This window comes from Lontra canadensis, unplaced genomic scaffold (assembly GCF_010015895.1).
Source record: "Lontra canadensis isolate GAN:19392208 unplaced genomic scaffold, GSC_riverotter_1.0 scaffold227, whole genome shotgun sequence".
Lineage (NCBI taxonomy): Eukaryota > Metazoa > Chordata > Mammalia > Carnivora > Mustelidae > Lontra > Lontra canadensis.
The window spans coordinates 15,109-42,122 of NW_022631221.1; the positions used below are offsets into that span (position 1 = coordinate 15,109).

The following is a 27,014-nucleotide window of genomic DNA, read 5'->3' on the forward strand; positions in this document are numbered from 1 at the left end:
GTTCTCATTTTAGCTCAATCTTCCTGAAATAATTTCCCTCCGGCAAACCCCCACCGCCTTTTTGTAACACTTTCTCAAGCTCTGTATCTGTTAACGAAATCCATCTTGAGTAGCCTTGGACCTTCACGGACAACTGGATCCCCTCCAAAGCACAGTACCTTCTCACCCCATGGTTTCTTCTCCCCCCTCTCTTTGCTTTGTGCCTCTTTCGTAAAATAGAAAACGTGAGTCATATGCAAAGGGTCGGGCTTGATGCAGCCTTCTTCGCAGCAACCCCCAAACCTGTCATGAAATAACTCCTATCATGCACACGAACACTTCCCAGTGGGAAAAAGGGAAACTACGAAGCAGAAGGCATGCAGATATTTGTCTGACTCTCTTTTGGCAGTGGGAGTAAGAGACTTTTTTTTTCTCTCTTATCTGCCAGTTGCCCCAGATCAGTTAGCAGGCACTCTGGATTAAGTTAATGCACAGTGAGAGTTCAGCAACTTGCTATTGGTCCAACTGATAACTTTGTTTCGGGGCAGTATTTCCGGCGGCCCCACTTTCCCTTTGTCCGCATTCCCTACGGGACCTCAGAGAAACCGTGTGCCTCCATGGGTGCCATAGGCCCTCGCTGGAAGAATGATGAGGCCTCGGACCATCTGAGACAGCCACTTGTTTCCTTAGAACATCTCTCTCCATCTGAAGCTGCCGGAGAACGTGCTTTATCGGGTGTGCTCCCCACATGTACAGTTTTGGGATTCCTTAGGCCTGGGATCAGTTGGAGAATCTGCATTTCCAACAAGTTCCCAGGTGCTGTTGCTGCAGGAACCCCATAATTCAAGAGTCACCGCTTTAAAGGAAACTTCCCCCAAACCACCCTTTCTGGCATTTACCATGAGCTCCTTGAGAAACAAGTCCTTTTCCAGGTGAGAATTTGGGAACAAGGAGCCTATGACCATACTTCCCTCCCAAGTTTTTATGTTCCTGTTGTTTTGATAACATCCGCGGTCTTCTGATTCATGGGTCCAGTGATTGCAGCATTAAATCATCTGGGTGATTTTACACATGGGAAAGAGTTTGCTTGTGGTAAGAAGAAAGGGGAAAGAGGGAAGGGATAGTGTAATTCTTTTGGTTTGGCTAGCAGGAGCTGTTTTTTCTCCTCGGTTTAGGAAAGCTTATCCCGCAAATGGCCCCCTCATCTTTAGTCAGGTTTGGCTCAGAAGCAACAAGATGCAGAAGGAAAAACACAGCTTTGGAGTCAAAATGACAGGGGTTTGAATACCAATCTCTGCCATAAGCTGTGTGACTTTGGCCAAGTCACTTAACCTCTCTGAACTGTCTGGGATACTGAGCTACCAGCGCCCACCTTGAAGGTTACTGAGAAGACAAAATGAGACGAGATAGATAAAGCATCTAAAATGCTGTGGGCTGTAGCATATGCACTCAGCACAAGCTGAACTTGTCCTTTTCCCCTTCCCTTGGCAGGCAAGATGGAGGTCATCGCTTCAGAGCGCCATCTTCTTATTGGCTGTAGACATTGTCTCTTGCCTTCTGCCAGGTTAGGGAAGCCTGTATGTTGGGGAATGAGGGCCTTTCCTTTTAGAATATTTACCTCAACCTCTAGAGTTTAATGGAGGAGATGTGGGAAAGGAAGGTGATCTTACAGCTTCAAATATGAAATATCCTCCTCAATATGGGAGTCTTTGTTGACACATTTTTATGTGTTGATGGTGTAATGGAGCTGCAGGCATGATATTTGTTAGAAGAGGAGAATTCAGAAAGAGAGCCAGAGTTTCTCTTCCCTAGGCTTTTTATGACCACACCCCAGTTTTGGGAAGAACACTCTGTAAGAGACATCTTGGTAAATTGAATTCAGGGGGAAAAGAGACATAAATCCCTATGATATGGGAATGACTGATAGAAATAAGGATTTTTGCCAGGGCAAAAAGGAATGATTTGTTGGCTAAAAGAGAGAATTTCACAAGGACATAATGATGTCTATCTTCAGACTTTCCTGAGGAATGTGAGATTTCTGCAGATTCAGTAAGTCCCATAGCTGGGACAGGGGTCATCTGTTGCCAGTGACAGCTCTCCAGTCAAGGTAGAGAAGGACTTTCCTAATAAATTGTCCTGAAATACATTATGTCTGTTGTCTTTGGTGGTGATAAGCTTCCTGTCCCTGGTGGCAATCAAGAAGGAGGTAGATGACTGGGTCCTGAGCCCTCGATTGAGACAGGGTAAGGAGCGGAAGGGGAAGATGAACTAGATACCTCTGAGTTCTCCTTCTACCCAAAAGCTCTGTGATTCTACACCTTGCTCTAAGTTGAACGTCTGCTACCCAGGAGTACGGTGAGAATTTACTAACTGGCCCCTAATGATCAGTTAGGACCATGCTTCCAAGTAGCTGATGAACATTTTTTTGTATTTTTTCAAAAAATATAAACACCATCCCCTCAACACACACATAAGGGATGTTTTAAAAACCTGAGTGTTAGAATCTCAGGGACCCAGAAGACGTTCTTTCCTTAACCCCATTCCCTCTGTCTGATGCCTAGAATGGCCCAGGCTTTGTAAGTAGCAAATAGAGCACTTCTTGTTTACTCACTTTTATTTCCTTTTGGGGTCGGTGGGGGGGGTGTGTGTGTGCAATATCAAATATGTCTTTTTTCTTTTTTAATTTTTTAATTTTAGTATAGTTGAATCAAATATGCTTTTTTTGTTTTAAAAAAAAAAAAAAGGTACCCAGTAATAAAGCTGCTTGTGGGTAGGAGCTATATTCAGAGCAGAACGGGGCAAGTCTGGCCAGGGGTGAAGCTAGGGAGGGACAGGGATGGTCTGCAGGAGTGGGCGCTCTTTCTTGTTTCTCCAATGGACTTCACGTTTAATGAAACCTTTCCACCTTCATACTTCCCGCCTGTGTTCTTATTTATTCCCTTTCTCTACTTTGATGGGGAAAAAAAATCCTACCCCTTTAATTTTGCAGAATCACTTAGGTAACTGACCTGCAGGGTCACCTCCTGGCATGTGTGCGACCAAAGGAGAGTGGCAGAAGTCCTAAGTGCATGTATATTAACGGCTGAGCCCAGAAGGTTCCTAAGTGTGTGCTGCACACCAACATGTGCCTCCCCACCCAACTGAACATTAGCTACAGTCTTGTAAAATCAAAAAAAAAGTGTGGAGGTCACCTCCCAGAGGCCATCGAGTGAACCTCCCTCCCAGGGCAGGAGCACTCCCTCCTCTCTCCAGCAGCAGCCCTGCTAGATGCCATTCAGTTCCCAGGATGGGAAGGTAAGTTCTCTCTGAGTCAGACATTCCATCTGTGGATTGCTCTACTTGTAAAAAGTTCTCCCTATTCTGAGTCAGAATCTGAGTCAATATAGAGTTTACTCAGTGATCCTGAGTCAGCTCCCTGGGACTATTCAGTAAAAAGCTATTGTCATCCACAAAGGTTGGAAGATGGTTCTCTGTATCCCCCTGGTCATCTCCTCCCTGCCCCCCATCCCATCTGCTGGTTCTTCCACCTGCAAATCAAACATGTCTGGCTCCTGGGCAAGCATGCAGGGTCTGGGTGCTCCCAGCTGGGTGTCTGAACTCCCCACGGCCCCTGGTAAGTCTGTCCCTACATTTGTCTATCATGGAAATGAAAGGTGCCAGCTGTGGGCAGTGTCTGCTGCTGCTGCAGGAGGGTGTACTTGGGAAGGAGGGAAGGACAGAGGCCTGCTTCTCCAGCCTTCCTGCAGCCCATGGGGAAAGGGAGGCAGAGCAGTGGCTGGGCTGCCAGGTAGCCACAGAACTTAAGGGATACAGTGTTTGAGCATAAAACAGGCTCCGTCCACCCACACCGTCTTGCACTCCTCTGCGTTGGACGGGTGACTCCGGGGGTGACCAGTTCTCTTGCTGAAAAGAGGAGAGTGGTTGCCCCCACTGTGTACAAGAGCATAGATGAACCCCTTGCTAGACGAGTCCTTCCTGCACACGGAAGGAGCAGGCCCTGTCCCTGCCATCATCCACAAAACTAAAAATTCACTTTCACAGGATGGCCAACGATTGGGTACAGGATTTGATGAAAATGCTCTGGTACGAGACCATGAAGACGGCTGCATACCGCTCTGTCAATGTTAAAAGCCACTGAATTATACACTTGAAAGGATAAATGTCATGGAATATGGATTACATCACTAAAGCTGTTATTTTAATTTTTTTTAGGTAGGCTCCACACCCAGCATGGAGCCCAACGAGGGGCTTGAACTCACGATCTTGCTGTCAAGACCTGAGCTGAGACTGGACTTGACTTAGCTTAACCATACGCAGCTGTAGATCGATATCTGGTGCCCCTCAAGCTGTTATTTTAAAGAACGAAACCAGGCGGCCAGCTCCCAGGTCATAGTGTGCTGGCCTCTGAAACAGCTCAACAAGCTCTCCCATTTTATAGACGAGCAGACTGAGGAAGAGGAAGAAAACTAACATCTAAGAAAACTCACTATTTTATGCTAAATAGTGGGTATTTTCATATAAATTATCATATGCAGTATCTGGCTTCATATGTATCAGACACATACGAAAAACATATGTAAAAATAGGAATAGGATGCCCTGGGCACAGTAGATGTTCAAACTGTAACAATAATAATGTGTTTGTTGCTTATTTAACCAAAAAGGAATAAGAAAAGCAACAACTTGACGGACAGTGGGTCTATTTACCATTATGCCACTTAGACATAAAGGATGGGCTTGATTTTTTTTTTCTTCACAGTGTAACTGCTTTAAAAAAAAAAAAAAAGTTGGCATTGTACACGCCACAGAAGGCTTGGGGAGCCTAGAGCAGGCCACCATGCACTAAAACATACAGAACCGGCTTTGTCTGGGGGCATCCAAAGGAGCCATTTATAGCTAGAGAAGCTCCGAATACTCCAGCTTCTGGATGCAGCCAGGGTTTTAGTACTTTACCTAGAGAGGACTCTGCCATGAGCAGAGACCCACATGGCTGCTCTAGGTAAGACAGTTCCCCACGAAGACAAAAAGACATAGCTCCTAGACTCATCAAAGATAGGACGGACCCTTCCCCTAGGACAGTGCTCGGCATTCCCGCCTGCTGATGTTCAATCTACCTTGGTCAGCACGGCATGGATACCTTCCGTACTTGTGGGGGACCTGGAAGAGGAAGGTCCAGCTGGTAAGCCCGGGTGATCCCGGGGTAAGCTGGTCATATCTCAGGCCCACAGGGGCAACTTCAGGAACAGCAGTTCTACACGACAGGGTGGGGAGGGGGAGGAGCTCAAAAAGGAACATCAGGGACATCTGGGTGGCTCAGTTGGTTAAGCGGCTGCCTTCAGGTCAGGTCATGATCCCAGGTCATGGGATCGAGTCCCACATCAGGCTCCTTGCTCGGCAGGGAGCCTGCTTCTCCCTCTGCCTCTGCCTGCCACTCTGTCTGCCTGTGCTTGCTCTCTCTCTCTAACAAATAAATAAATAAATTTAATAAAATTTAATAATAATTAAAATTAATAATAATTAAAATTTAATAAAATTTAGAGGAATTTTAAAATCTTAAAAAAAAAAAGTTCCCTTAAAAAAAAAAAGGAACATCCACACCTGCTTCCTAGTTTGGCCCAGGCACTAAGGAAATAATAGTTCCCTAGGTTTTTGGAAATATATCAGTAAGAACTACAGCAATGCTGACAAGGGGAGCCCACTATCTTTGCCAAAAAACCACAGAACTTTTTCTTTGCACTTCCAACTTCAGAACAAAGCATCATCAAAGGAAAAAATAATGACAGCTCCCCAGGTCCCTAAAGCCAAAAAAAAACAACCCTCAGGAAATAAAAAAGCATGTGTAAGTGTGCATTCGTGTGGGGAGCAGTGATTAGAACAAGTAAAAATGAGGAAAGTGTTAGTGCCAGATAAATCTTTATTAAGGAAGACTGTTCCTAGAACATGAAATCAAAGATGGGAAACAGAATACATTTTGTCACAGAGAAGTAACATCACAAATGGTATCTTATAGTCTCTAGCATTGTTAGAACCATCCAGCTGCCCCCCAAAATTCAAGTGGCTTGGGAATGTATTTGATAATAGCCACGAATCAGCCATGTTGCCCTCGATGCTGTGCAAGGCTATTTGGTGGTATGCATCAGATGCCTTAAAAAGTACGTGTCCTCTTGACCCAATATTTGACTTCCAGAAATTGAATCCCCAAACTTCTGGGATTCACTGTGTAGTCCACGCAGTGGAACACATTTGCAGCTGTTAAAAACCAGGTAGCAGGGCGGGGGGATCCAAGATGGCAGCCCAGGAAGAACCTGAGCTCACCTCTGCTCGTGCCACATTGGGTCTACAGCTGCATAAGGATCATTTCTCTTTGAAAAAGATCTCAAAGCCCGACAAACTGCTTCTCTACAGGGAAGGATAAAAGGACCCCATCAAAATGGGTGGGAGAGGCAGAGACGCCGTCTTGGCAAAACCTCACACTCTCAACCCAGCCACGTGCTGACCCACAACAGGGAAGCCTCTCTCCAGTCCAGCATCTGTCTGAGAGCTCCTGGGATTTGCACCAGGGAGATGAGCCCCCCGCAAAACACCTGTCCTGGAAAAGCAAGAGGATGATGTGCAAGGTACCCAAAATGCTATAAGAAACTGAGATTTCCCTCTTTAGAGGTCTGGCAGGCAGTCCTGTTCACCCTATTCACTTATTCACTGGATCACTGAATGATCCAGTCCAAAAGCAATTTGAAAAGCACCTGGACTATACGTAAAGGAGATTCATTTCCTGGTCTGGGGGCTTCTGCTGGAGCGGCAGTGGACAGTGGGGTTCTCTCTAGAGACATCAGTGCCAGCAGATGCTATCTGGGTCCTCTCCACTTACTGGGGCAGGCAGGCACATTCAGACACAGCACCCTCCCCTGCCCCACTGGGAGGCAGGAGGAAGGGTGGGGAGGGGACGGTCCTGGCACAGTCCCTTTGCCCTGCTGAAGCCAGAGGCGGTCACAGAGCCACCCTGCTCCCTAGCTGGGGTAGATAGTCACCGATGCCCATGGCATTCTCCCACTCCTTTGCTAAAGTCAGCAGCACAAGTGGTTATCACACTCTCCCACACCCTCACTGGGGCTGGTGACTTTGAATGGTCATGGCTTTCTGCGGCACCCAGTCTGGGGCCAGCGAGCCCAGTGAAGGCAAGGCACTCTCTAGCGGGACGGCCGAAGTCCTTGGGTGTGCACAGTCGCGGCATTATCCCACTGCATTTCTGAAGCCAGACAGTGGGCCCCACCCCTGCTCTCTCCAGCTGCCCTGCTAAAGTCAGCACACACGGACTGCACAGGGGAAACCCCTTGTTTGCCTGGCCCTGGTGGCCAAGGGGGCTGACTTTCCTGAGCTCCCAGGGACTATAACAGACAGTTATAAATTCTAAGACAGTTCCCGGCAAGCCAACACCTTGTGCAGGCACAGTCCAGACAGCCAACTGAAACACACACCCAGTCCTGTGAAAAAGGCCTATTTACTAATCCTAGAGCTACAGCCTGGGGGACAGGCTTCAGGTTTCCCACACTGCTAGAGCCTAGTGAGGCACTCCCAGAGAACATAAGCAGGGAGACACCATTCTTGCATGACCTTTGGTCTTGCTATGGCTTGACAAGACCCCCCAGAAAGGAGTTTATATATTCATCTGAAGCCCGGAGTTTTGCAACTGTCACCCAGGGAACACCTCCGGATCTCTTGACCTGGAGGCTGGCAGGGATGACGAATGCAGCCCCACAAAACTATAGAAACATATATATATTCTTTAAAAGCTTTTAAAAGCTGCTGCCTGAGGGTCTGGTTTCCAGTTGGTCTGAAACTAGGTGCTAAATGAGATCCTTTCCCTTGTAACATGGACAGATGTCGACATGCCCTGATATATCAAGAATAACTCGGGTTGTTTGGACAATCACCAGAGTTCAGGAGACAACCAAGAACTAGGGCAAAGTTGAACTGTAAGGTTCATCACGTACACAAGGTCACTGCTTTAAGAACTGGGAGAGGTAGCCTGTTTTGCCCAATGCATTGAAACAGACAAAGGAAGTCAATCAAAATGAGGAAACAGAAATATGTTCCAAAAGAAAGAACAGGACAAAACCTCAGAAAAGGACCTGTGCAATGATACAGAGATATGTAATCAAGCTGGTGAAGAATTCAAATGATCATAAAGATGTTCACTGAATTTGGGAGAAATATGGAAGAACCCAGTGAGAACTTCAACAAAGAGATAGGAAATATTTTTAAAGTACCAAAAAGAAGGGGCACCTGGGTGGCTCAGTGGGTTAAAGCCTCTGCCTTCAGCTCAGGTCATGATCTCAGGGTCCTAGGATCAAGCCCCGCATTGGGCTCTCTGCTCAGCGGGGAGCCTGCTTCCCCCTCTCTCTCTGCCTGCCTCTCTGCCACCTTGTGATCTCTGTCTGTCAAATAAATAAATAAAATCTTTAAAAAAAAAAAAGTACCAAACAGAAGTCACAATGTTAAAGAATATAAAAACTGAGCTGAAAAATATACGAGAGGGGTTCAACAGCAGGCTGAATGAACCAGAAGAATGGATCAGCAACCTGGAAAACAAAGCCCTGGAATTCACCCAGACAGAGCAATAAAAAGAAAAAAGAATTTTAGAGGCAGCTGGTAGCTCAGTTGGTTGGACAACCAACTCTTGATTTTGGCTCAGGTCATGGTTGAGCAGTTGTGAGATCGAGCTCCACATCAAGCCCAGCGCTGAGCCATGCATGTGGACTCGGTGGGGAATCTGCTTGAGATTCTCAACCTGTTCCTCTGCTCTTCCTCTCTCTCTCTTTCTCCCTAAATAAATAAAATCTTAAAAAGAAAAAATAATTGTAAAAATAGAACTAACTTAAGAGACCTGTAAGATAACATCAGGCAGAATAACATCCACATTATAGGGGTCCCAGAAGGAGAAGAGAAAAAGAAAGGGGCAGAAATCCTATTTGCCAAAAACTCCCTAACCTGGGGGGGGGGGGAACAGACATTAAGGTACAGGAAGCCCAAAGAGTTCTAAATGAAATGAACCCAAAAAGATCCACACCAAGGCACATTATAATTAAAATGTCATAAGTTAAAGAGAAAATCTTAAAAGCGTCAAGAGAAAAGCAACTTGTTACATACAAGAGGAAACCCCACAAGACTATGAGCAGACTTTTCTGCAACTTCCAACCACAAATATTCTACCTGGCAAGGTTATCATTCAGAAGTGAAGAAGAGACAAAGTTTTCCAAATAAGCCAAAGCTAAAATAATTCATCACCACTAAACCAGCTTTATAAAAAATGTCAAAGGTACTTCTTCTAAACTTAAAAAAAAAATGACATTAATTAATTAACAACAACAACAACAACAACAAAATGCAAAAGTAAAGATTTCATTGGAAAAGATAAATATATATAGTAAAGGTAGTGGTTAAATCACTTATGAAGCCAGAGTGAAGGTTAAAAGACAGAAGTAGTAGAATTAACTAAAACTACATTAGTTATAAGATATATAAAATAAAAAGAGGTAAAGTGTAATGTCAAACACATAAAAACCTTGAGGGGGATAGTAAAAATGTAGAGTTTGGGAATGTATCCAAATTCAACCTAAAGGAGACTGGTATATATACATAGTATATTCTATGTAAATCTTGTGGTAACCATAAAGCAAAATTTATAGTAATAAATAAAAGAAAATGAGAAAAGGATCCAAACATAACACTAATGACAAAAAAGGAGCACAGAGAAAGTACAAAAACAGCCAGAAAACAATTAACAAAATGGCAATGATTACATATCTATCGATAAGTACTTTAAAATGTCAATGAACTAAATTCTCCAATCAAAAGACATAGAGTGGCTGAATGGATTAAAACACACACATGCACACACACACACACACACACACACCACCAACATCAAGACTCATATATGCAACCTACATAGAAGAGACTCAATTCAGAAGTAAGAACACAAACAGACTGAAAGTGAAGGAATGGAAAAATATATTCCATGCAAATGGAAACTAACAGAAAGCTTGTGTAGCAATACTTATATGCAACAAAATAGTCTTTAAAACAGAGACTGTAATAAAAGTCAAAGAAAACCATTATGTAATGATAAAGAGGTTAATCCAGCAAAAAGATACAGCATTTATAAATATATAAGTACCCAACATTGGAGCACCAAAGCACATAGAGCAAATATTAACAGATATAAAGGGGGAAATGAACAGCAATATAATAATAGCAGGGGACTTTAGCACCTACTTACATCAATGGATAGATCATCCAGACAGAAAATTAGTAAGGAAACAGCAGCCTTAAATGAGACAGTAGACCATATGGACTTAATAGATATATACAGAACTGTCCATCCAAAAGCAGCAGAATACACATTCTTCTCAAGTGCACACAGAACACTCCCCATGGTAGATCACATTAGGCCACAAAACAAATCTCAATAAACTGATGGAGATTAAACTCATTTCAAGCATCTTTTCTGACTACAATGGTATGAAACTAAGAATTAATTACAGGAAGAAAACTGGAAAAACCACAAACACTTGGAAATTAAACAACATGCTACTGAACAATTATCAGAACAAAATCAAAGAAGAAATAAGAAAATACCGAGAGACAAATTAAAGCAGAAAAATGGCATAACAAAATCTGTGGATGTAACTATAACAGTTCTAAAAGGAAAGTTCATTGTAATACAGGTCTACCTCAAGAATCAAGAAAAATCTCAAATAAGAAATCTAATTTTATACCTAAAGGAACTAGAAAAAGAAGAACAAATGAAATCCAAGGGTAGTAGAAGGAAAACGATTAGAGCAGAAATAAATAAAATAGAGAATAAAAAGACAATAGAAAAGATCAATGAAACTAAGAGCTGGTTCTTTGAAAAGGTAAATAAAATTGACAAACCTTCAGCTAGACTCACCAAGAAAATAAAAAAGAAAGAACTCAAAGAAATAAAATAAAAAATGAAAGAGAAGTTACAAGAGATACCATAGAAATACAAATGATTATAAGAGACGTCTATGAACAATTGCATACCAACAAATTGAGCAAACTAGAAGAAAGGGATAAATTCCAAAAAACATACAATCTTCTAAAGCCGAATCAAGAAGAAATAGAAAATGTGAATAGAGTGATCTCTAGCAAGGATAAAGAGGCTAAATCTTCCCAACAAGCAAAAGTCCATATGGCTTCACAGGTGAAGTCTATCAAACATTCGAAGAAGATTTAATACCTATCCTTCTTAAACTCTTCCAAAAAGTTGAAGAGGAGAGAACACTCACAAACTCATTTTAAGAAGCCAGCATCACCCTGATCAAAAACTGGATAAGGACAACAACAACAAAAGAAAATTTAAAGGCCAATACCCCTGAAGAACATAGATACAAAACTCCTCAACAAAATATCAGCAGGCCAAACCCAACAATAAAGGATCATACACTGTGATCAACTGGGATTTACTCCAGGGATGCAAGGATGGTTCAATATCCACAAATCAAGTGGTACATCACATTAGCGAAATGAAAGATAAAAATGATATGATCATCTCAATAGATACAAAAAAGTACTTGGCAAATTCAACATCCACTTATGATTAAAACTTCTCAACAAAGTGGATATAGAGTGAATGTACTTCCACATAATAAAGGCCATGTGTGACAGACACAATGCTAATACTATTCTCAATGATGAAAAGATGAAAACCTTTCTTCTAAGATCAGGAACAAGACAAGAAGCCCCATCCTCCCCACTTTTAGTCAACATAATATTGGAAATCCTAGCCACAGCAATTAGGCAAGGAAAAGAAATAAAGTTCATCTAAATAGGAAAAGAAGAAGTAAAACATTCATTATTTGCAGATGACATGATATTATACGGAGAGAACCCTAAAGATTTCACCAAAGGCAAGGGGAACAAAAGCAAAAATAAACAAAACAAATGGGACTACATCAACCCCAAAAGTTTCTGCACAGAGAAAGAAACCATCAACCAAATGAAGTGGCAACCTATATATTCAACAAGGGGTTAACATCCAAATATATAAAGAACAACAACTTAAAAACAAAACCCAAACAATCCAGTTTAAAAATGGGCAGAGGATCTGAATAGACATTTTCCCATAGAACACACACAGATGGCCAAAAGGCACATGAAAAGATGTTCAGTATCACTAATCGTCAGGGAAATGCAAATCAAAACTGCAATGAGATATCACCTTCCACCTGTCAGAATGGCTAGTATCGAAAGGATACGAAATAACAAGTGTTAGAAAGGACGTGAAGAAAGCGGAACCCTCATGGACAGTTGGCTGTAACGTATATTGGGGCATGACTACAGAAACAGTATGGGGGCTCCTTAAAAAATTAAAAATAGAACTACCATATGACCCAATAATTCCACTTCTGGATTTAAAGAAAATGGAAACACTAACTCATAGAGACAGAAGTACCCCTATGTTCACTGCAGCATTATTTACAATAACCAGGATATGGAAACAATCTAAGTGTCCAACAATAGTTGAATGGAAAAAGAAGACATGGCCTGTGTGTGTGTGTGTGTGTGTGTGTGAGTGTGCAATGGAATATTAGCCATAAAAAGAATAAAATCTTGCCATTTGTAACAACACAGATGGATCTTGAGTGTTAGGTTAAGTGAAGTAAGTCAGAGAAAGACAAATACTGCATGATTTCACTTGTATATAGAATCTAAAAAACAAAACAAACAAAGCCCAGGTACAGAGAACAGACTGGTAGCTGTCAGAGGGGAGAGGGGTTGGTAGATGCGAGAAAGATTAAGGGAACCAGAAGTACAAACTTCCGGCTGTAAAATAAGTAAGTCATGAGATGTAATGTAGAGCATTGAGAATGTGATCAGTGTTATTGTATTACATTTGTATGGTGACAGATAGTAACTAGACTTACTGAGCTGATCATTTCACATTGTACACAAAAATTGAATCACTGTGTTGTACACCTGAAACTAACATAACATTGTATGTCAGTTATCTGTCAATAAAAATTTTAAAATTAGGAAGATTTATATATAACATGGAAATAAGTCCACAATGTAATTAGTTTAAGAAAATGTTATTCAAAGAGGGGCGCCTGGGTGGCTCAATTAAGCATCTGCCTTCAGCTCAGGTGTTGATCCTGGGATCCTGGGATTGAGTCCTGCATTGGGTTCCCTGCTCAGTGGGGACCCTGCTTCTCCCTCTGCCTGCCATTCCCCCTGCTTGTGCTCACTTGCTCTCTCTCTGACAAATACATAAATAAAATCTTTAAAATAAATAAATTAAAACATTGTATTAGTTATTAATATTTTTTAAAAGAAAATGTTATTTAAAGGTGTAAGATATTGGGGCACCTGGGTGGCTCAGTGGGTTAAGCCTCTGCCTTCGGCTCAGGTCATGATCTCGAGGTCCTGGGATCGAGCCCCGCATCAGGCTCTCTGTTCAGCGGGGAGCCTGCTTCCCCCCTCTCTCTCTGCCTGTGTCTCTGCCTACTTGTGATCTCTGTCAAGTAAATGAATAAAATCTTAAAAAAAAAAAGATTTTATTTATTTATTTAACAGACAGAGATCACAAGTAAGCAGAGACGCAGTGGGGGGGGAAGCAGGCTCCCTCCTGAGTAGAGTGCCCGATGCGGGGCTCGATCCCAGGACCCCGAGACTATGACCTGACCCGAAGGCAGAGACTTTAACCCACTGAGCCACCCAGGTGCCCTGATAAATAAAAATCTTTAAAAAAAAATATAAAGGTATAAGATATTATACCATTTTTGTGCTAAATAATAAGTATGTGTAAAGAGAAAAAACTGGAGAGTTAGACACTTACCTGTTGCTCTTTCTTTTTTTTTTTTTAATTTTATTTATTATTTATTCGAGAGAGAGAAAGCGTGTGAGCATGTGTTCAAGCAGGGGGAACGACAGGCAGAAGGAAAAGGAGAAACAGGATCCCTGCAGAGCAGGGAGCCCCATGCAGGTCTCCATCCCAGCACCCTGCGATGGCAACTGAGCCAAGGCAGACATTTAACTTACTGAGCCATCCAGGCACCCCCAACTGCTTTTTCAAGGAGGTGAGATCACTGACTCTATCTTTCTACCTTTCACACCTCTGCATTTATCAGAATTCTTTTCTTTACAAAGCATATATAACTTTGCTATTTAGAACAAAATGAAAATAGTTCTCTTTTTAACTATTTGACGAATTGAGTCCCTAACATACCTGCATACACCCACTACGTAAAATGAGCCTCTGTAACACATCGTTTTACTAGCTACAGAGTACAGCAGCTATGAATTGAGTATAAATGATATCTAATTGGTTTAAGTGATTTTCCATTACTGGATGTTTAGATTGCTTCCAAACTTTTGCTACTATCAGCAGAACTTAGATGAAAGTCCATGTGGCTAAGTATTTGCACATATCTTTTTTTAAGATTTTATTTATTTGACAGAGATCACAAGTAGGCAGAGAGGCAGGCAGAGAGGGAGGAAGGGTGGCAGGCTCCCCACTGAGCAGGGAACCCCATGCAGGGCTTAGTCCCAGGACCCTGAGATCATGACCTGAGCCGAAGGCAGAGGCTTAACCCACTGAGCCACCCAGGCACCACTTTGCACGTATTCTTAATGTTTCCTGAGAATAAATTCCTAGAATTGGAAGGGTGGGCATAAGATGTGGGCACATCTAAGGACTCTTGACACACATTGTGAAATTGTTCCATAAAATGTCAATGCTGATTTACTTTCCAAACTGTAATATGGGGGGGGGGGGGTAGCTTTTTCCCTTTAGTAATTCTCAATTTTTAACAAATTTTCTCCAATTTTTAACAATTTGGTAAGCAAAATGACTTTTTTTTTTTTTTAGTTTGTATTTCTTTAATTACTAAGGCAAATGAGATGTTCTGTATTCATTTATCCGCTAGTTGTGTGATTTGCTGGTTGGTATCTCTTGCCTGCTTTTCTACTAGGATCTTCTTTCTGGTGTGTAAGAATTCTTCATTTATCAGCTCTTTGTCATTAAGACTAATAAATGTCATTTGTCTTTTAGTTTTGGTTAAGTTTAATGTTCAGAAACTTTTTAAAAAAAGATGTACTTATTTTAGAGAGAGAGAGAGATAGAGAGAAAGTAGGGAGGAGGAGCATGGAGGAGGGGCGGAGGGAAGGGGGAGTATCACAAGCCGACTCCTCACTGAGCACAGAGCCTGCTGTGGGGCTCGATCTCACCACCCTGAAATCATGACCTGAGCTGAAATTAAGAGTCAGACTCTTTTCATTGGTATAAATTTTTTCAACAACAAAATGCACTTGGAATTCCAAATTACTCATTTGTAAATGGGGATGTGAAATATAACCATTTGAAATACGACCCTGTATATTAGCTACTTTATCATTGGTTTTCATATCTTTTCAAGGAAAGCTACTCAAAGACACATGTTGCGACATTTCTTGAACCCTCCACGGCAACCAGCACACAGCCCAGAGCAGAACTCCAAGATGTTGGAGATGAAAACAGCACTGTGTCTGGGATTTGCTTTGAAACAGTCCAGTTCAGGGTGGGAGATGAAAACAAGACAGAAACAATACAGAATCAGCCACATGTTAGTAATTGTTAACTCTGGCTGGGTAAGGGGTACAAGGGGTATATACCATTTTATACCATTACTTCTTGTTGTATATTTGAAGATTTCTGTAATCAAAAGGATTTTTTCTCCCCCCCCCCCTTTATGGATTGGCCACCAGCTTCACAGTGGGGCCTTCTGGAATAACAACGGTGATGAATATGAACTACACACACATCAAGGCCATTTTTTATAACATAAAAACGTTAAAAGCCCAGGCCTTGAAATTAGGTAGGGCTGGGTACAAACCCTTTCTAGTGTCAGTGATCTTGAACCAGTTCTCAACCTCTCTGAAACTGAGTTTTCCTTTATAAGGAAGGGCACTAGTAACACAGCAAAGGGTTCCGGCGAAGATTAACTGGTATCAAACTCAGTGCCTCGCACCCACCGGCACTCAGCAGAGGAGCCTTCATCATGACTCAGTGATGCACCAGCCTGACAAGCTCCAGCCAGCATTTCCTGGTGGTGTTAATCCAATCCCCTTCTACTGCAGCTGAGCTTTCAGTTAATCGGTTTGGGCACCAGACAACCGCTTGGCAGAGGACTTGGCAGAACAGATGTCAGGAATTATGTTCCCGGCACCCAGAAGAGTAAACAGATAAGGCCGCAGGAAAGGACAAAGCACTTAACTCCCAACCTGACTCAGCGGGTCCCCAGAGAGCCTGAACTCCACATTCCAAGGATGCAATCAAGAACAAGAGTGATGACAACAGCGGGTCATTCAAAAATTTGACCAAACGCTGTCATCACCTAGGGAGATGAAAATAACACAACGTCTGGGGCCCACTCCCCTCCCAGCATGCGGGGTGTAGACTGGGTATCAAGGTTTTTCAAAGTCGCACATGACCTAAGGCCCAGCCCCCTGCTGTGGGGGCTGGGGTGGGGCCTGAGAAGAGAACAGGGCAAACAAAGAAGAGAACAGAGACCACCACATCCCACATGAACCCCATTAAAACCAGCCCACTCATGTGGTCCCAAGCTGTGTCCCATGCCAAACAAATCTAGTCCTATTAGGGTCCCCTTGCTCCCTCTATAAACTTCAAGAGCCCATTACTGGTAATAATTCACAGGGCTGAAATATGGTAATAACATCAGGATGCGTGCCTATCAGTATTTTAAGGAGTACCAAAGTGACAGACCCCTCTAGATGCTGGTCTCACAAAACAAAACAACAAAGTCCGGCTAAGCGACGGAGGGGACTGGGGGAGGCAGAAAGCACTCTGTCTCACAGCTATCAGGCAGCCTGTCCCCGCTCCTGAAGCACACTCAAAGAGGCAGCCTCATTTCGTGAAGTTACTGCAGCATCTTTGATCAAGGCAAAAAGCACATCCGTTTCAATCACCGTAACGGGGCGAGTGGGCTGTAGGGCCACCGGCTGCCCACTGCGGTGAGCCAGCCTCAGGCCTGCAGACACATGGCAGTGCTTAGCGTGTCAGACGAATGAAGGGGTTCTTGACTGTCTAGCCAACATTTGCTGAACTTCAGGGGCCCCTGTGTTTAGCAATTCCTCTCCCGGCAAACACCACCCAGTCAGGACCGGCCTTGCCAAAGCCAAAGCCGCCAGCGGCTGTCTGTCGCCAAGCAGCAAAGCCCTGAGAGCCAGGAGGGCAGGACTCAACCTTCTCAGGAGCAACACACTGGGGGTGACACAATCTTCGAGAAAGGGGAGAATGACGACCATCCACTTGGCCTCCTCCCACGACCTCCACCCCGGTTCCCGGCCCCTAGTCAAGAGAGGTCTGATTTTCTCCCCTACGTGGGAATTCCCAGCAGTGCGGTTCCAGAGACAGACACAAACACGTGCCTTCTTTTCACCAGAATACATGAAAAATAAGAAACTGCGGAGGGAGAGGTTCAACAGAAGGTTTTCCTTTCCTTAAGCGACATTGTCCATAACATCTTGGGAAGACGTGAGCAGTAGTGCCAGCGTAGATCTGGGGAGGACGCTGAGGAAAATGCAGGATATTTAAATAGCATCTATGCGTTCCAAGGGTTGGACGTGCACGAGCATATGTAAATCCTCACCACAGCCCCATGAGGTAAGCTATCGTGATACTCATTAATAGTCATAACAAGAGTAACATATAATAACATACATAACGTAATGACTATGATTATGTATGATAATAGTGGTGACCATAATCTCCATTTTTCACATAAGGACACTGAGGCCCAGAGCTCTATGACTCGCCTGAGGTCGGGGCTGGGTGCCTTCAGGATCCCCGGGGAAAACCATAGCAGGAGACTGACTGCCTTCTTGCAGTCCACGCCTCAGAGCCTTCTGGAAAGCTGCCAGAGCAGGGCACAGCAGAACAGGGATGACTGAGGGCCTGGGAGCGGGAGGGGTCTGACTCTGAAGCCCAGCCCTGCCTCTCCCTGTCCCTGTATGTGGGGATAACAACACGTACCTCGCAGGCTTGTGGTGAGGCGTTAGAGAGAAAAGGAATAAAAGTGCTCCTCGAATTGTCAGCAGCCAAGACCAGTTTAACCCAGAGGCTCTCCATCCTGGCTGAACATTTAAATCAGCTGGGAACTTTAAAAAGTACGATGCCCAAACCCTTCCCCGCCACCCCTCTGCATTTCCACGCCAACAAGTGGTCTATCCGAAATCAGCAATCCCCAGGCCCGGCCCCAGAAAGAAACCAAAGGCCAGCCTGCAGCGTCTGCCCCCTTGATGCAGAATTACGGGAAAGCTTTTAAACCTCGGAAGCCTCTTCTTCCAGCCCTGAGGCAGTGGGACTCCTCCAAATGCCGCTCTATTCCCCACAGGGAGAAGGAGGCACCAGGCCCACACCCAGCCACATGACTGATTCATGCTGGTCCAGTGTGACCTTCCCTATGTTCACCCGAACCACACCTTCATCCAGCTGCCTCACACCCGGCACACTATATCCCCCATCCAGTCGGAAAGCTTTATAAAGGAGCGCCCTATTGTCCCGTGCTGCCTGTGTTTTAGAAAGAGTTGTGCCAACACCAACATACCCAACATCGATTCTACACAAAGCACTAACCAGAAGACCGTGCAGGATGAGAGGGGGGACAGCCGAAGGCAATTTTTAAATCTGAGCGCGTGCATGCACACGCCTGTGTGATGTGTGTGCGTGTGCACACACACACGCACTCCAAGAATCATGGTACAACGTGTACTTAAAAGGAGCCCTGCTTCGTTCAAGGACTAAAGGTGGGAAGAACGGGATTGCAGAAGGGGTAGAAATAAACAGTGAAGGGATTACCAGGGTTGCCCTTGGAAACTGGCAGGGATAAGAAAAATAATCAGCCCGCATTTGACAGAAGAGAAAAATGGAGACAGCCAGCAGGGAGGACGGGGACCAAGCAATGCCAGTTTCCTGGCTCAGACTTCCATGCCCCTTTTCAGGAGCCACTGCCAGCTGGCAAGGGATGGCACGGAGGGCCCAAGAGGGGGAATGCAGGCACCAGAAGGTAGCACAGAGGGGTGTCAAAGAGCCCTCTGCAGTTTCCCAGAAAGCAAAGGCTCTGAGGGGCCCTCCCACTCGCAAGCACCTCCCCTTGGCCGCAGTCCAGGAAATGGGCCTGAGAGACTTGGCCAAGGCCTCACCTGGGTAAAGGAGCCATCCTCGCTGCACTCCGGGACAAACACCGCCTCCTGGGGCTTCTTGGCTTGCTCCAGGGCCTGAGCCCGCTCCAGGCGACACTTGCTCTGGCCAGCGTCTATAAGAGGAGAGGAGGAGCGAGGTTCGTACTTCCCTTGAATCCACACGGGAGCCATGAGACAAAATGGCTGCCCAGGCCTAGGAAAGCTGAGACAGAGCCTCTCTGCGGGGGGGTGAGCCCCATACCACCAACTGGCTCTTCTAACAACACAAAGCCAGTGGCTAGTACGTGCTGCTCAGCCTCCCCTTCCCCTTAGTGTTATTCTTAGAAAAGTTTGAGAGGTGCCTTTATACCAGATTCTGCTTATTTTTTTCTCCCAAATACCCTCAGCCCCTCCCATTGGGGGAAAAAAAAAGTCCCACTTCTATTATTTTTCACCAGGTTTATTGAAAATCTTGCAAGCCCAAGGGGTCTCAGAGATGTTTTAGAGTTCAAGAATGGCAAGTGTTGGGGCACCTGGGTGGCTCAGTGGGTTAAGCCTCTGCCTTCGGCTCAGGTCATGATCCCAGGGTCCTGGGATCGAGTCCCATGTCGGGCTCTCTGCTCAGCAGGGAGCCTGCTTCCTTTCCTCTCTTTCTCTGCCTGCCTCTCTGCTTACTTGTGATCTCTCTCTGTCAAATAAATAAAATCTTAAGAAAGAAAGAAAGAAAGAAAGAAAGAAAGAAAGAAAGAAAGAAAGAAAGAAAGAAAGAAAGAAAGAAAGAAAACGAATGGCAAGTGCTTTCTTTGGACGATCAGAAGCTCTAAGGCAGCCTGCTTGGTCTCACACAATTCCTACAAAAGCTCTAAGCAGCCCAGGACTCACAAACGCAAATATCTACAAGGTGGAGGAAAGTGATATAAATTAGGGAGCTGAATCGGGTGTGCAAAGAATGGCACTCAGCTTGGAGATGCCGCAACTGGAGAACAGGCCCCCCTTTTAAAGGAGGGAGCTGCCACTCAGACTCAGGTCTCACCATGTGTCTCCCTGTGGGAGGGAACACAGACCTAATATGATCAGACCTTCCAATTATTTATGAGAAGTCTAAAAATCCAGATTTTCATGTTGAATCTCTCCACTTTTAAATGTTGTCTCAAATGCTTTTAATATTTTTAAACATGTGAGCAGCCCAAACAAAATACATCTGTTGGCCAACAATTTGGAAGCCTTCCCTATTCAGGAGCCAACAATAATGTCTTGCCATTTTAAGCATCTCCATTTACAAAAATAAAAAATAAAAATAAATAGCTCTAGCCAGATAGCAGTACATCTGCTAAGCCCTAGCCTGGTGGCAGTATTTGAAAGACAGAATAGTGCTCATTCCTTCGGGTAGGCCCGCTTTCCTTCTCCTAGTCCCCAGGGGAGGGGTGGAGGGAGAGCAGCAAACACAAGGGATGGACTCATTCTGAGCCTCCCCCACGGACAGCACCCCATGCAGGGCATGGTGGCGCCTGCCTGGGAGCCTCCTGTCTGCTAGGCCGGTGTGCACACACTCACCTTTGCATCTGCCACGATGCACCACACCCAGATTCGGGTCTCTGCACTTGGCTCGTTGGTACTCACACATGGACTCGTAGGACCTGCCGTCGGAGGCACAGATGGGTTTGGGCTGAGTCCTGGAGCAGTGGAGGTTGCACTGAGGGTCACGGTCGCTTATGAGGAACTAGGTTGGAGAGAAGTGAAAGGGTGTCCAGGTTACTTATGCCAGGAAAGTAGGGGTGAGTCCATGTATCACAATACTGGTTTGCCTGGGGGAGCAAGTCCAGAATAAACCCAGAAAGTTATTAAATCCTAGAAGGGGACGGGGAATGGAGCAGCCATGAAGCCTAACGAAGGAAAGCATCCTGTGCTAAGTCGTTCACAGGCAGGATCTCCTTAATCCTCGCAATGGCCCTGTGAAGTAGGAACTGTTTGTTTTGTAGATAAAGAAATTCCAGCCAGAAAGAGGTAACTGGTCCAACGTTACACAGCTCTAAGTGATGGGCCTGAACCTAGATCAGTCAGAAGTCAAATCAAAGCTTTCACCACCAGGATATTCAGTCTCTCCATCTTCGCACGTGGCCACACGACCTCTGTTTGGGTACTTTCCCAAATCCAGAACTCACTAGCAATCTCTACATTCCATCTTTGGAGCATTTCATGTATTAGAAAATAGCTTGGAGACCCAACTCCATCACCCTTCAATTTCTGCCCACTGCTCTCTGGCAGAATACGAGTGATTTTCTATGAGAAAGGGATTTCCTGATTTTAAAAGATCATAATAATCAGATTGGGAAACGCTGAGTTAAACAGGTTCCTTTACCGCACGACTTCTCAGACACGTTTGGTACGTTCTTACGGACCGTGCTGGCAGCCAATTGTGTTCTACTCTTTCCATTGAGCTACTTCCCTTCCCTTGAATCTGGACTAGCCTCAGTAATTTGACCAATAGCATGCTGTGGAAATGATATTTGGGACTTCTGAGCTTTCCAGTTTCCTCCCAGGCCTCTCGCAACGCTCACTCTGGGGGAACTCAGCCACCCGGCAAGAAGCCTAACAGCCCTGAAACTGTCACACTATGAGGAAGCCCAAGTTAGCATGTGCCAGAGCCACGGGCAGACAGAAATGCCCCACCAACCCAGGCACAGAGACCCAGTGAGTGAAGAAGCCATCTGATGAGTCCACCCCGCGCCCACCCTCCTCTGATTGCAGCTACCAGATGGAAGTAAGTATTTGTGTGAGACACCCCAAGTGAGAATCGCCCAGCTGAGCCCAGTCAACCCAGGGAGCTGTAAGGGATAGCAATACATCATTGTGCTAAGCCACTGAGTTTTATGGTAGCTGGTTACACAGCAAGAGATAAGCAGATCAAGGGGCATGTAAGACAACGCATCTCCCACTTACTTGACCATGAACACTTTTATCAGTGAACCCCTATTAGCAACTATACGATACAGCAGGAAAATAATAATTGGATCATACAATAATGAGCTTCTGTTGAATAACCCATGATTAGGTTGCATGGGCCTTGAGAGCTGGATCCATTCTTAGCCATCCCTAAATACCAGAGTTCTAGGCCCACTCAAGGCTCTCTACCAGCACAAGATGACAGAATGCATATCTCACCATAATGCAGGCAATGTCACGAGCGCACATCTGGCCATTGGTGATACTAGAGTTGACTGAATAATCATGACAAGCTCATAGGGTTTAGGGGAGGTGTGAATACGACCCCTGTTTCAGGTGTATCTTGAGGCCCTTTGTGCAAAGCAAATAAATGAGAACTTGACCCTTTTCCAGAACAGCAGAGGGAGACTGGAGGCAGCATCACTCCGTTCAAGAGAGCACTAGGAACACCCCCACCCCCCATACTGGCCAAATTCCTAGTCAGTCCAGGCCCATCCACTAGTGCTCAGACCACCTCCCAACTATAAAACCAGTACCTCCCGCTAGACTGACCTCCCACCTGGGTGTTGGCTGCTCAGCACAGGGAGGGAGCAGCTGTGGGCTAAAACCATGCCGGCCACCTCAGGATCGACAGTGCAACTTGTCTTCCCTGCAGACCCTTGGGGCTCCCACATGCACGGGCCCAACCTGAGTCCTGCCCAAGCCCAGAGGGAAATGCGTCCAGCGTTATGAGTCCAGCGTTCTGGGATTGAAACCAACACAGCAGAGAGCCATATCCAGAGGAAGCCCGCTGCCTCCCAGGCCACCACACAGAGAGAAGAGCTGAAGCTCACAGGATAGCGATCAGGGGTGGCACCACCCACACCTCAACTCTGTGTGGGATCCCCCGCCTTACTTCCCCTCGGGTTGCCCCCGCTTTAAACCCTAGAGCAGTGTCCCATCACCCCTGGGGACTTCCACGAGGTCTCCTAGGCCTGGCAGACTCTGACCCTGGGGCCCCTCCCTGGCCTCAGCTCTTATGGCCTCGTCCCCACCTTGCTCACTGCTGCTCAGGTACACTGGCCTGCTTTCCATTTCCCAGACACGCTACATTTGCTCCTCCCTCCAGGCCCTTGGACACACTTCCCTCCCACCCCTCCTTCAGATTTCGGCTCATATCTTCTGTTTTAGGAGGCTCTCCCTGACTCTCACAGGTGCCCTATCATAACCCTTCACGCCTCACTTTTCCTCCGCGGCACCGAACACAGTTTGTGAGGATGAGCTGTGTGATCTGATTAATGGTGGAGCCCCCAACTCTGAACCCTGCAAAGACAAGGAGAACGTCTCTCTTGCCTGTGAACGCATCCCCGGCATCTAGAACAAAGCTGGGAACCCGAGCATTTGAAGGATGAACGTGATCTCGTCGCAGCCTCTCCATGTGGTGCTGCCTCCACACCAGATGGGGCCGTGTGACCGGCCTGACCTTGCAGGCTCCCGCCACCCCAGGAGATCACTGGGCTGTGCCCCACCCCTGTCTACCCTGCATCACTAGGCAGGCAGAGGTGGTCCACAGCTTCCCATCCTGGCTCCACCTCAAAATTTAAGTTGTCTCTGAGACTGAGAGGTAGGTGGGTCTTTTCTCTCCTACCCCGCCCAGAGCCCTCTGCCACTACAGGCCTCCCATCTACGACTGACTGAGCACCAGGGAAAACTTGGAACACAAAGGTCCAGCTGGATAAGGTAGGTTTGGGAAGCCCCGGCCACAGGCTCCTGAATGGGCACAGGATACAGGCGGCTGCAACCAGCAAAGCTGGCCTCAAACATCTCCCTTCCTCCCTCTGTGTGGCCCTCCCAGCCCCATTCCTAAAATGTCTGCAGCCTAGAAATGCAGCCGGATCTGGCTTTGTAATTCTGCCTGGTGAAGAGCCAGTCCCCAGCCAGAGGGTGGCATTGGTATCCTCCCACCCCGGTTTCCAGGCCAACCTGTAACCCCAAGACTGTCTGAAAGAAGGCCAAGGCGCTGCTGTTATCACACAACTGTCTTCCCACCTGTGCACCCACGAGCCACTTACCTGAAGTGACACCTGCTCGTAAGACCTGTTTTGTTAAGTGATTTTGCCATGGGAATCAGCAGGGGCCAAGGGAAAACATGCCCTTTCTTTGCTCATGGTCAGACAAGGATGAAAATATCTGTATCTTCTTTTTTTCTCTTTTTATTTTAAGTAGGCAGCATGCGCAGCACTGAGCCCAGTGTGGAGTTTGAACTCATGACCCTGAGATCAAGACCTGAGCTGAGACCAAGAGTCTGATGCTCAACCAACTAAGCCACGCAGGAGCCCCAGAACTATCTGTATCTTCCAGAGCCCGGGAAAACTAAGGAACTCATCCTTGGTCACAAAGGGATTGGCGTAGCCTCAAGAGCAATAATTATAAAAGCTGATAATTAGGTCTCACTTATGATACGTTAATGAATTAAACCTATGAGGCAGGGCAAGTTACAATCCTCATTTTACGGATGAGGAGACCAAACAAAGCCCAGTGACCCCTCCAAGCATGTACTGTGTGAGGGTCAGATCTGACACCCCCAGCCTGGCTCAGAGCTCTGCTCCCAACTACACCCAAAGGCACTTCTTCATTATTCCAGAGCAAGGCCGCAAGTAGGAGCTCTGAGCCAGTTGCAAAACGGAATTCACAAAATCAAAAACGATTTACCAAGAGCCTACTGTGTGCCAGCCACCAGCCGCTAAAGATCCAGACAAGACATGCCTGCCTTCCGGGCACCCGAGGCCTCCTGGGAGAAGCTCCTCACAGGGCCCTTGTCCACTTTAAAAAGCAGGGATCGAAAAAGACAAAGTGTCTTTTCAAACCGAAGGAGATCGCCCTGTTCTCTCCTCCTCGGCGCACGGGAGAGGAGAGCTATGGGCGTCACCGTGGCATTGAACTACAAGCCATAAATTTGGTTTGGAAATGGCTAGCTCTGGGCCAACAGAGACGCTGTGGCAGCCGTGCCAGAGACCAGCTTAACGACTGGGGGAACATTCTGTCTGCAAATAGACAGGTTAAAGAGCTTCAGAAGAAGCCCCACCTACCCCAACACACGGAGATCCTTCCCACCTCCACAGGGGCTCCCAAAAGGTTCTATCTAGAAATTACTGGTCCCTGAGGCCAAGGAAAAAAGTTGCGAGACGGCATGGGGCCATTGCTAAAAGACTCTTCCATGGTCTGTGGTGTCCTATTTTCATCTGTTTCAGGAACTGTGTGTATTTGTGGTTGTTTTAAAAAAAAAAAAAAAAAGGCAATGAGTTCTATAAAATGGACTTTTAATAGGATGACTATGCCCTAGTGGGTCACCCAAAGCTCCAGGGCCCGACGGGATCACTTGGGGTCCACAAAATCAGCTTATTCACCCATCGGTTCATCGACTTTTGTCTTCAGTAAGCCAGTACGGCGCACCCAGCCCTGCCCGAGACCTGGCAGGCAGAACACACCCACCCGGGTCCTGCCCACACCGGGCTTGCACTCTGGGGTGGAGACAAGTGAGCCGGCAGTGGCCATCCAGCAAGGGAACAGGATACTGCAGGACCTAGAGAGCGCTGAGTCCTAGGGACTCTGCAACGCTAAGAGCCACACAGTCCAACAGAATATTCTGTAATGACAAACATGTTCTCTGTCTGTGCTGTCTAACACGGTGGCCACAAACCACATGCAGCCATTAAACACTAAAATGTAGCTAATGCCGTGGAGGAACTAAATTTTTAGTTGCATTTAATTTTAGTTAGCTTAAATTTGCATAGCCACATGTGGCTAGGGGCTGCTGTGTTCAAGAGCATGGCTACTGAGGGGGAGGGAGAAAGGCTCATCCTCCCTGGAGTTTCTCCTGGTTGAGCCAGGCTAAGACTCATTGGACCAAGGCAAAAGAGAAGCAGAGCCTGAGGGCACGTTCCGCATTTTGAAGCTGGTCATGAAATCGGTTCGTAACTTATCGACCAACAGCACCACAGCCCAGAAGTTCCTCAGTCTACCTGAAGTCACAATGGTGGCTTTTTCCTCTCTTCTGTGGGAGTTAGGAGCTCAGGCTACAAGTCCCAAGTGCCAGCCTGTGGCCTGGGTCAGTTCTCTAGGCACGCAGACCAAACTTAGGAGTTGAGTCACCCTGGGGGATCCTGAACCCCAGAGCCACAGACGTCTGTCGTGGGCTCAAAAGCAGCCACGGTTGCAGGAAGATTTTGTTGTTGGGCGGGTGACAGCTGTCTCTCCAGCTAGACAAAGCATGAACCATTTCCCTTGGGGGGTGGTGGGGGATAGGGCACAGTATTTTCATAAAAATCCTCACATACATTCCCTTCCTTCTTCCTAACCAAAAGACAACAAAAACAAAACAATTATGCTAAATATGATTGTGTAATACGGAAACCAAACAAAAGGGGCCAGGACAATTGTGAGTTTGCAATCCTCTGCTACTCCCACCCTCTCTCCTTGGGGAGTGAATGATTCCAAAACAAACACACGGCAGTTTGTGTTCTGCTCACATTTGTAAAGTAGGACAAGCCCTTGAAATACACGTAAACAATCCATCCTTCCTGGTGGAAAAGTAAGCCACCGGCTGGGGGCCATCTTCTCCATAGAGATGGAGGTAGACGAAATCAGAGTCAGACCAACAAGCCTTTCTTCCTGAAATGCACGTATGCCCATCTTAGCCCTCAGGTTCCAGCAGCACAGCAGGCAAACTCTGCCTCAGTTTTGGCACAGAGAGGCCACGCCAGTACCACAAGCCGTGTTCGGTTGGACTGACTGCCAGGTTTCCATGACGACATAGGCAACAGAAGAGGCAGCCTAAAATGCCCTCCTTTATAATATAGAATTGGCTTTGTGGTCTTAACTTCCACCTGTACTATGCTGATTTAACCAGTA

General features: G+C 45.9%; 1 protein-coding gene across 1 annotated transcript in view; it reads right to left on the reverse strand.

Annotated features, from left to right (window-relative positions):
• SMOC1 (SPARC related modular calcium binding 1) overlaps positions 1–27,014 on the reverse strand; it is a 97,189-nt gene that overhangs the window by 9,518 nt on the left and 60,657 nt on the right. The window contains exons 2-3 of the mRNA XM_032849399.1: positions 20,736–20,901; positions 19,203–19,315 (exon numbers count right to left, since the gene is read on the reverse strand). Of these exons, the coding sequence (XP_032705290.1) occupies positions 19,203–19,315; positions 20,736–20,901 (279 nt within the window). The remainder of the gene's footprint in view (positions 1–19,202; positions 19,316–20,735; positions 20,902–27,014) is intronic.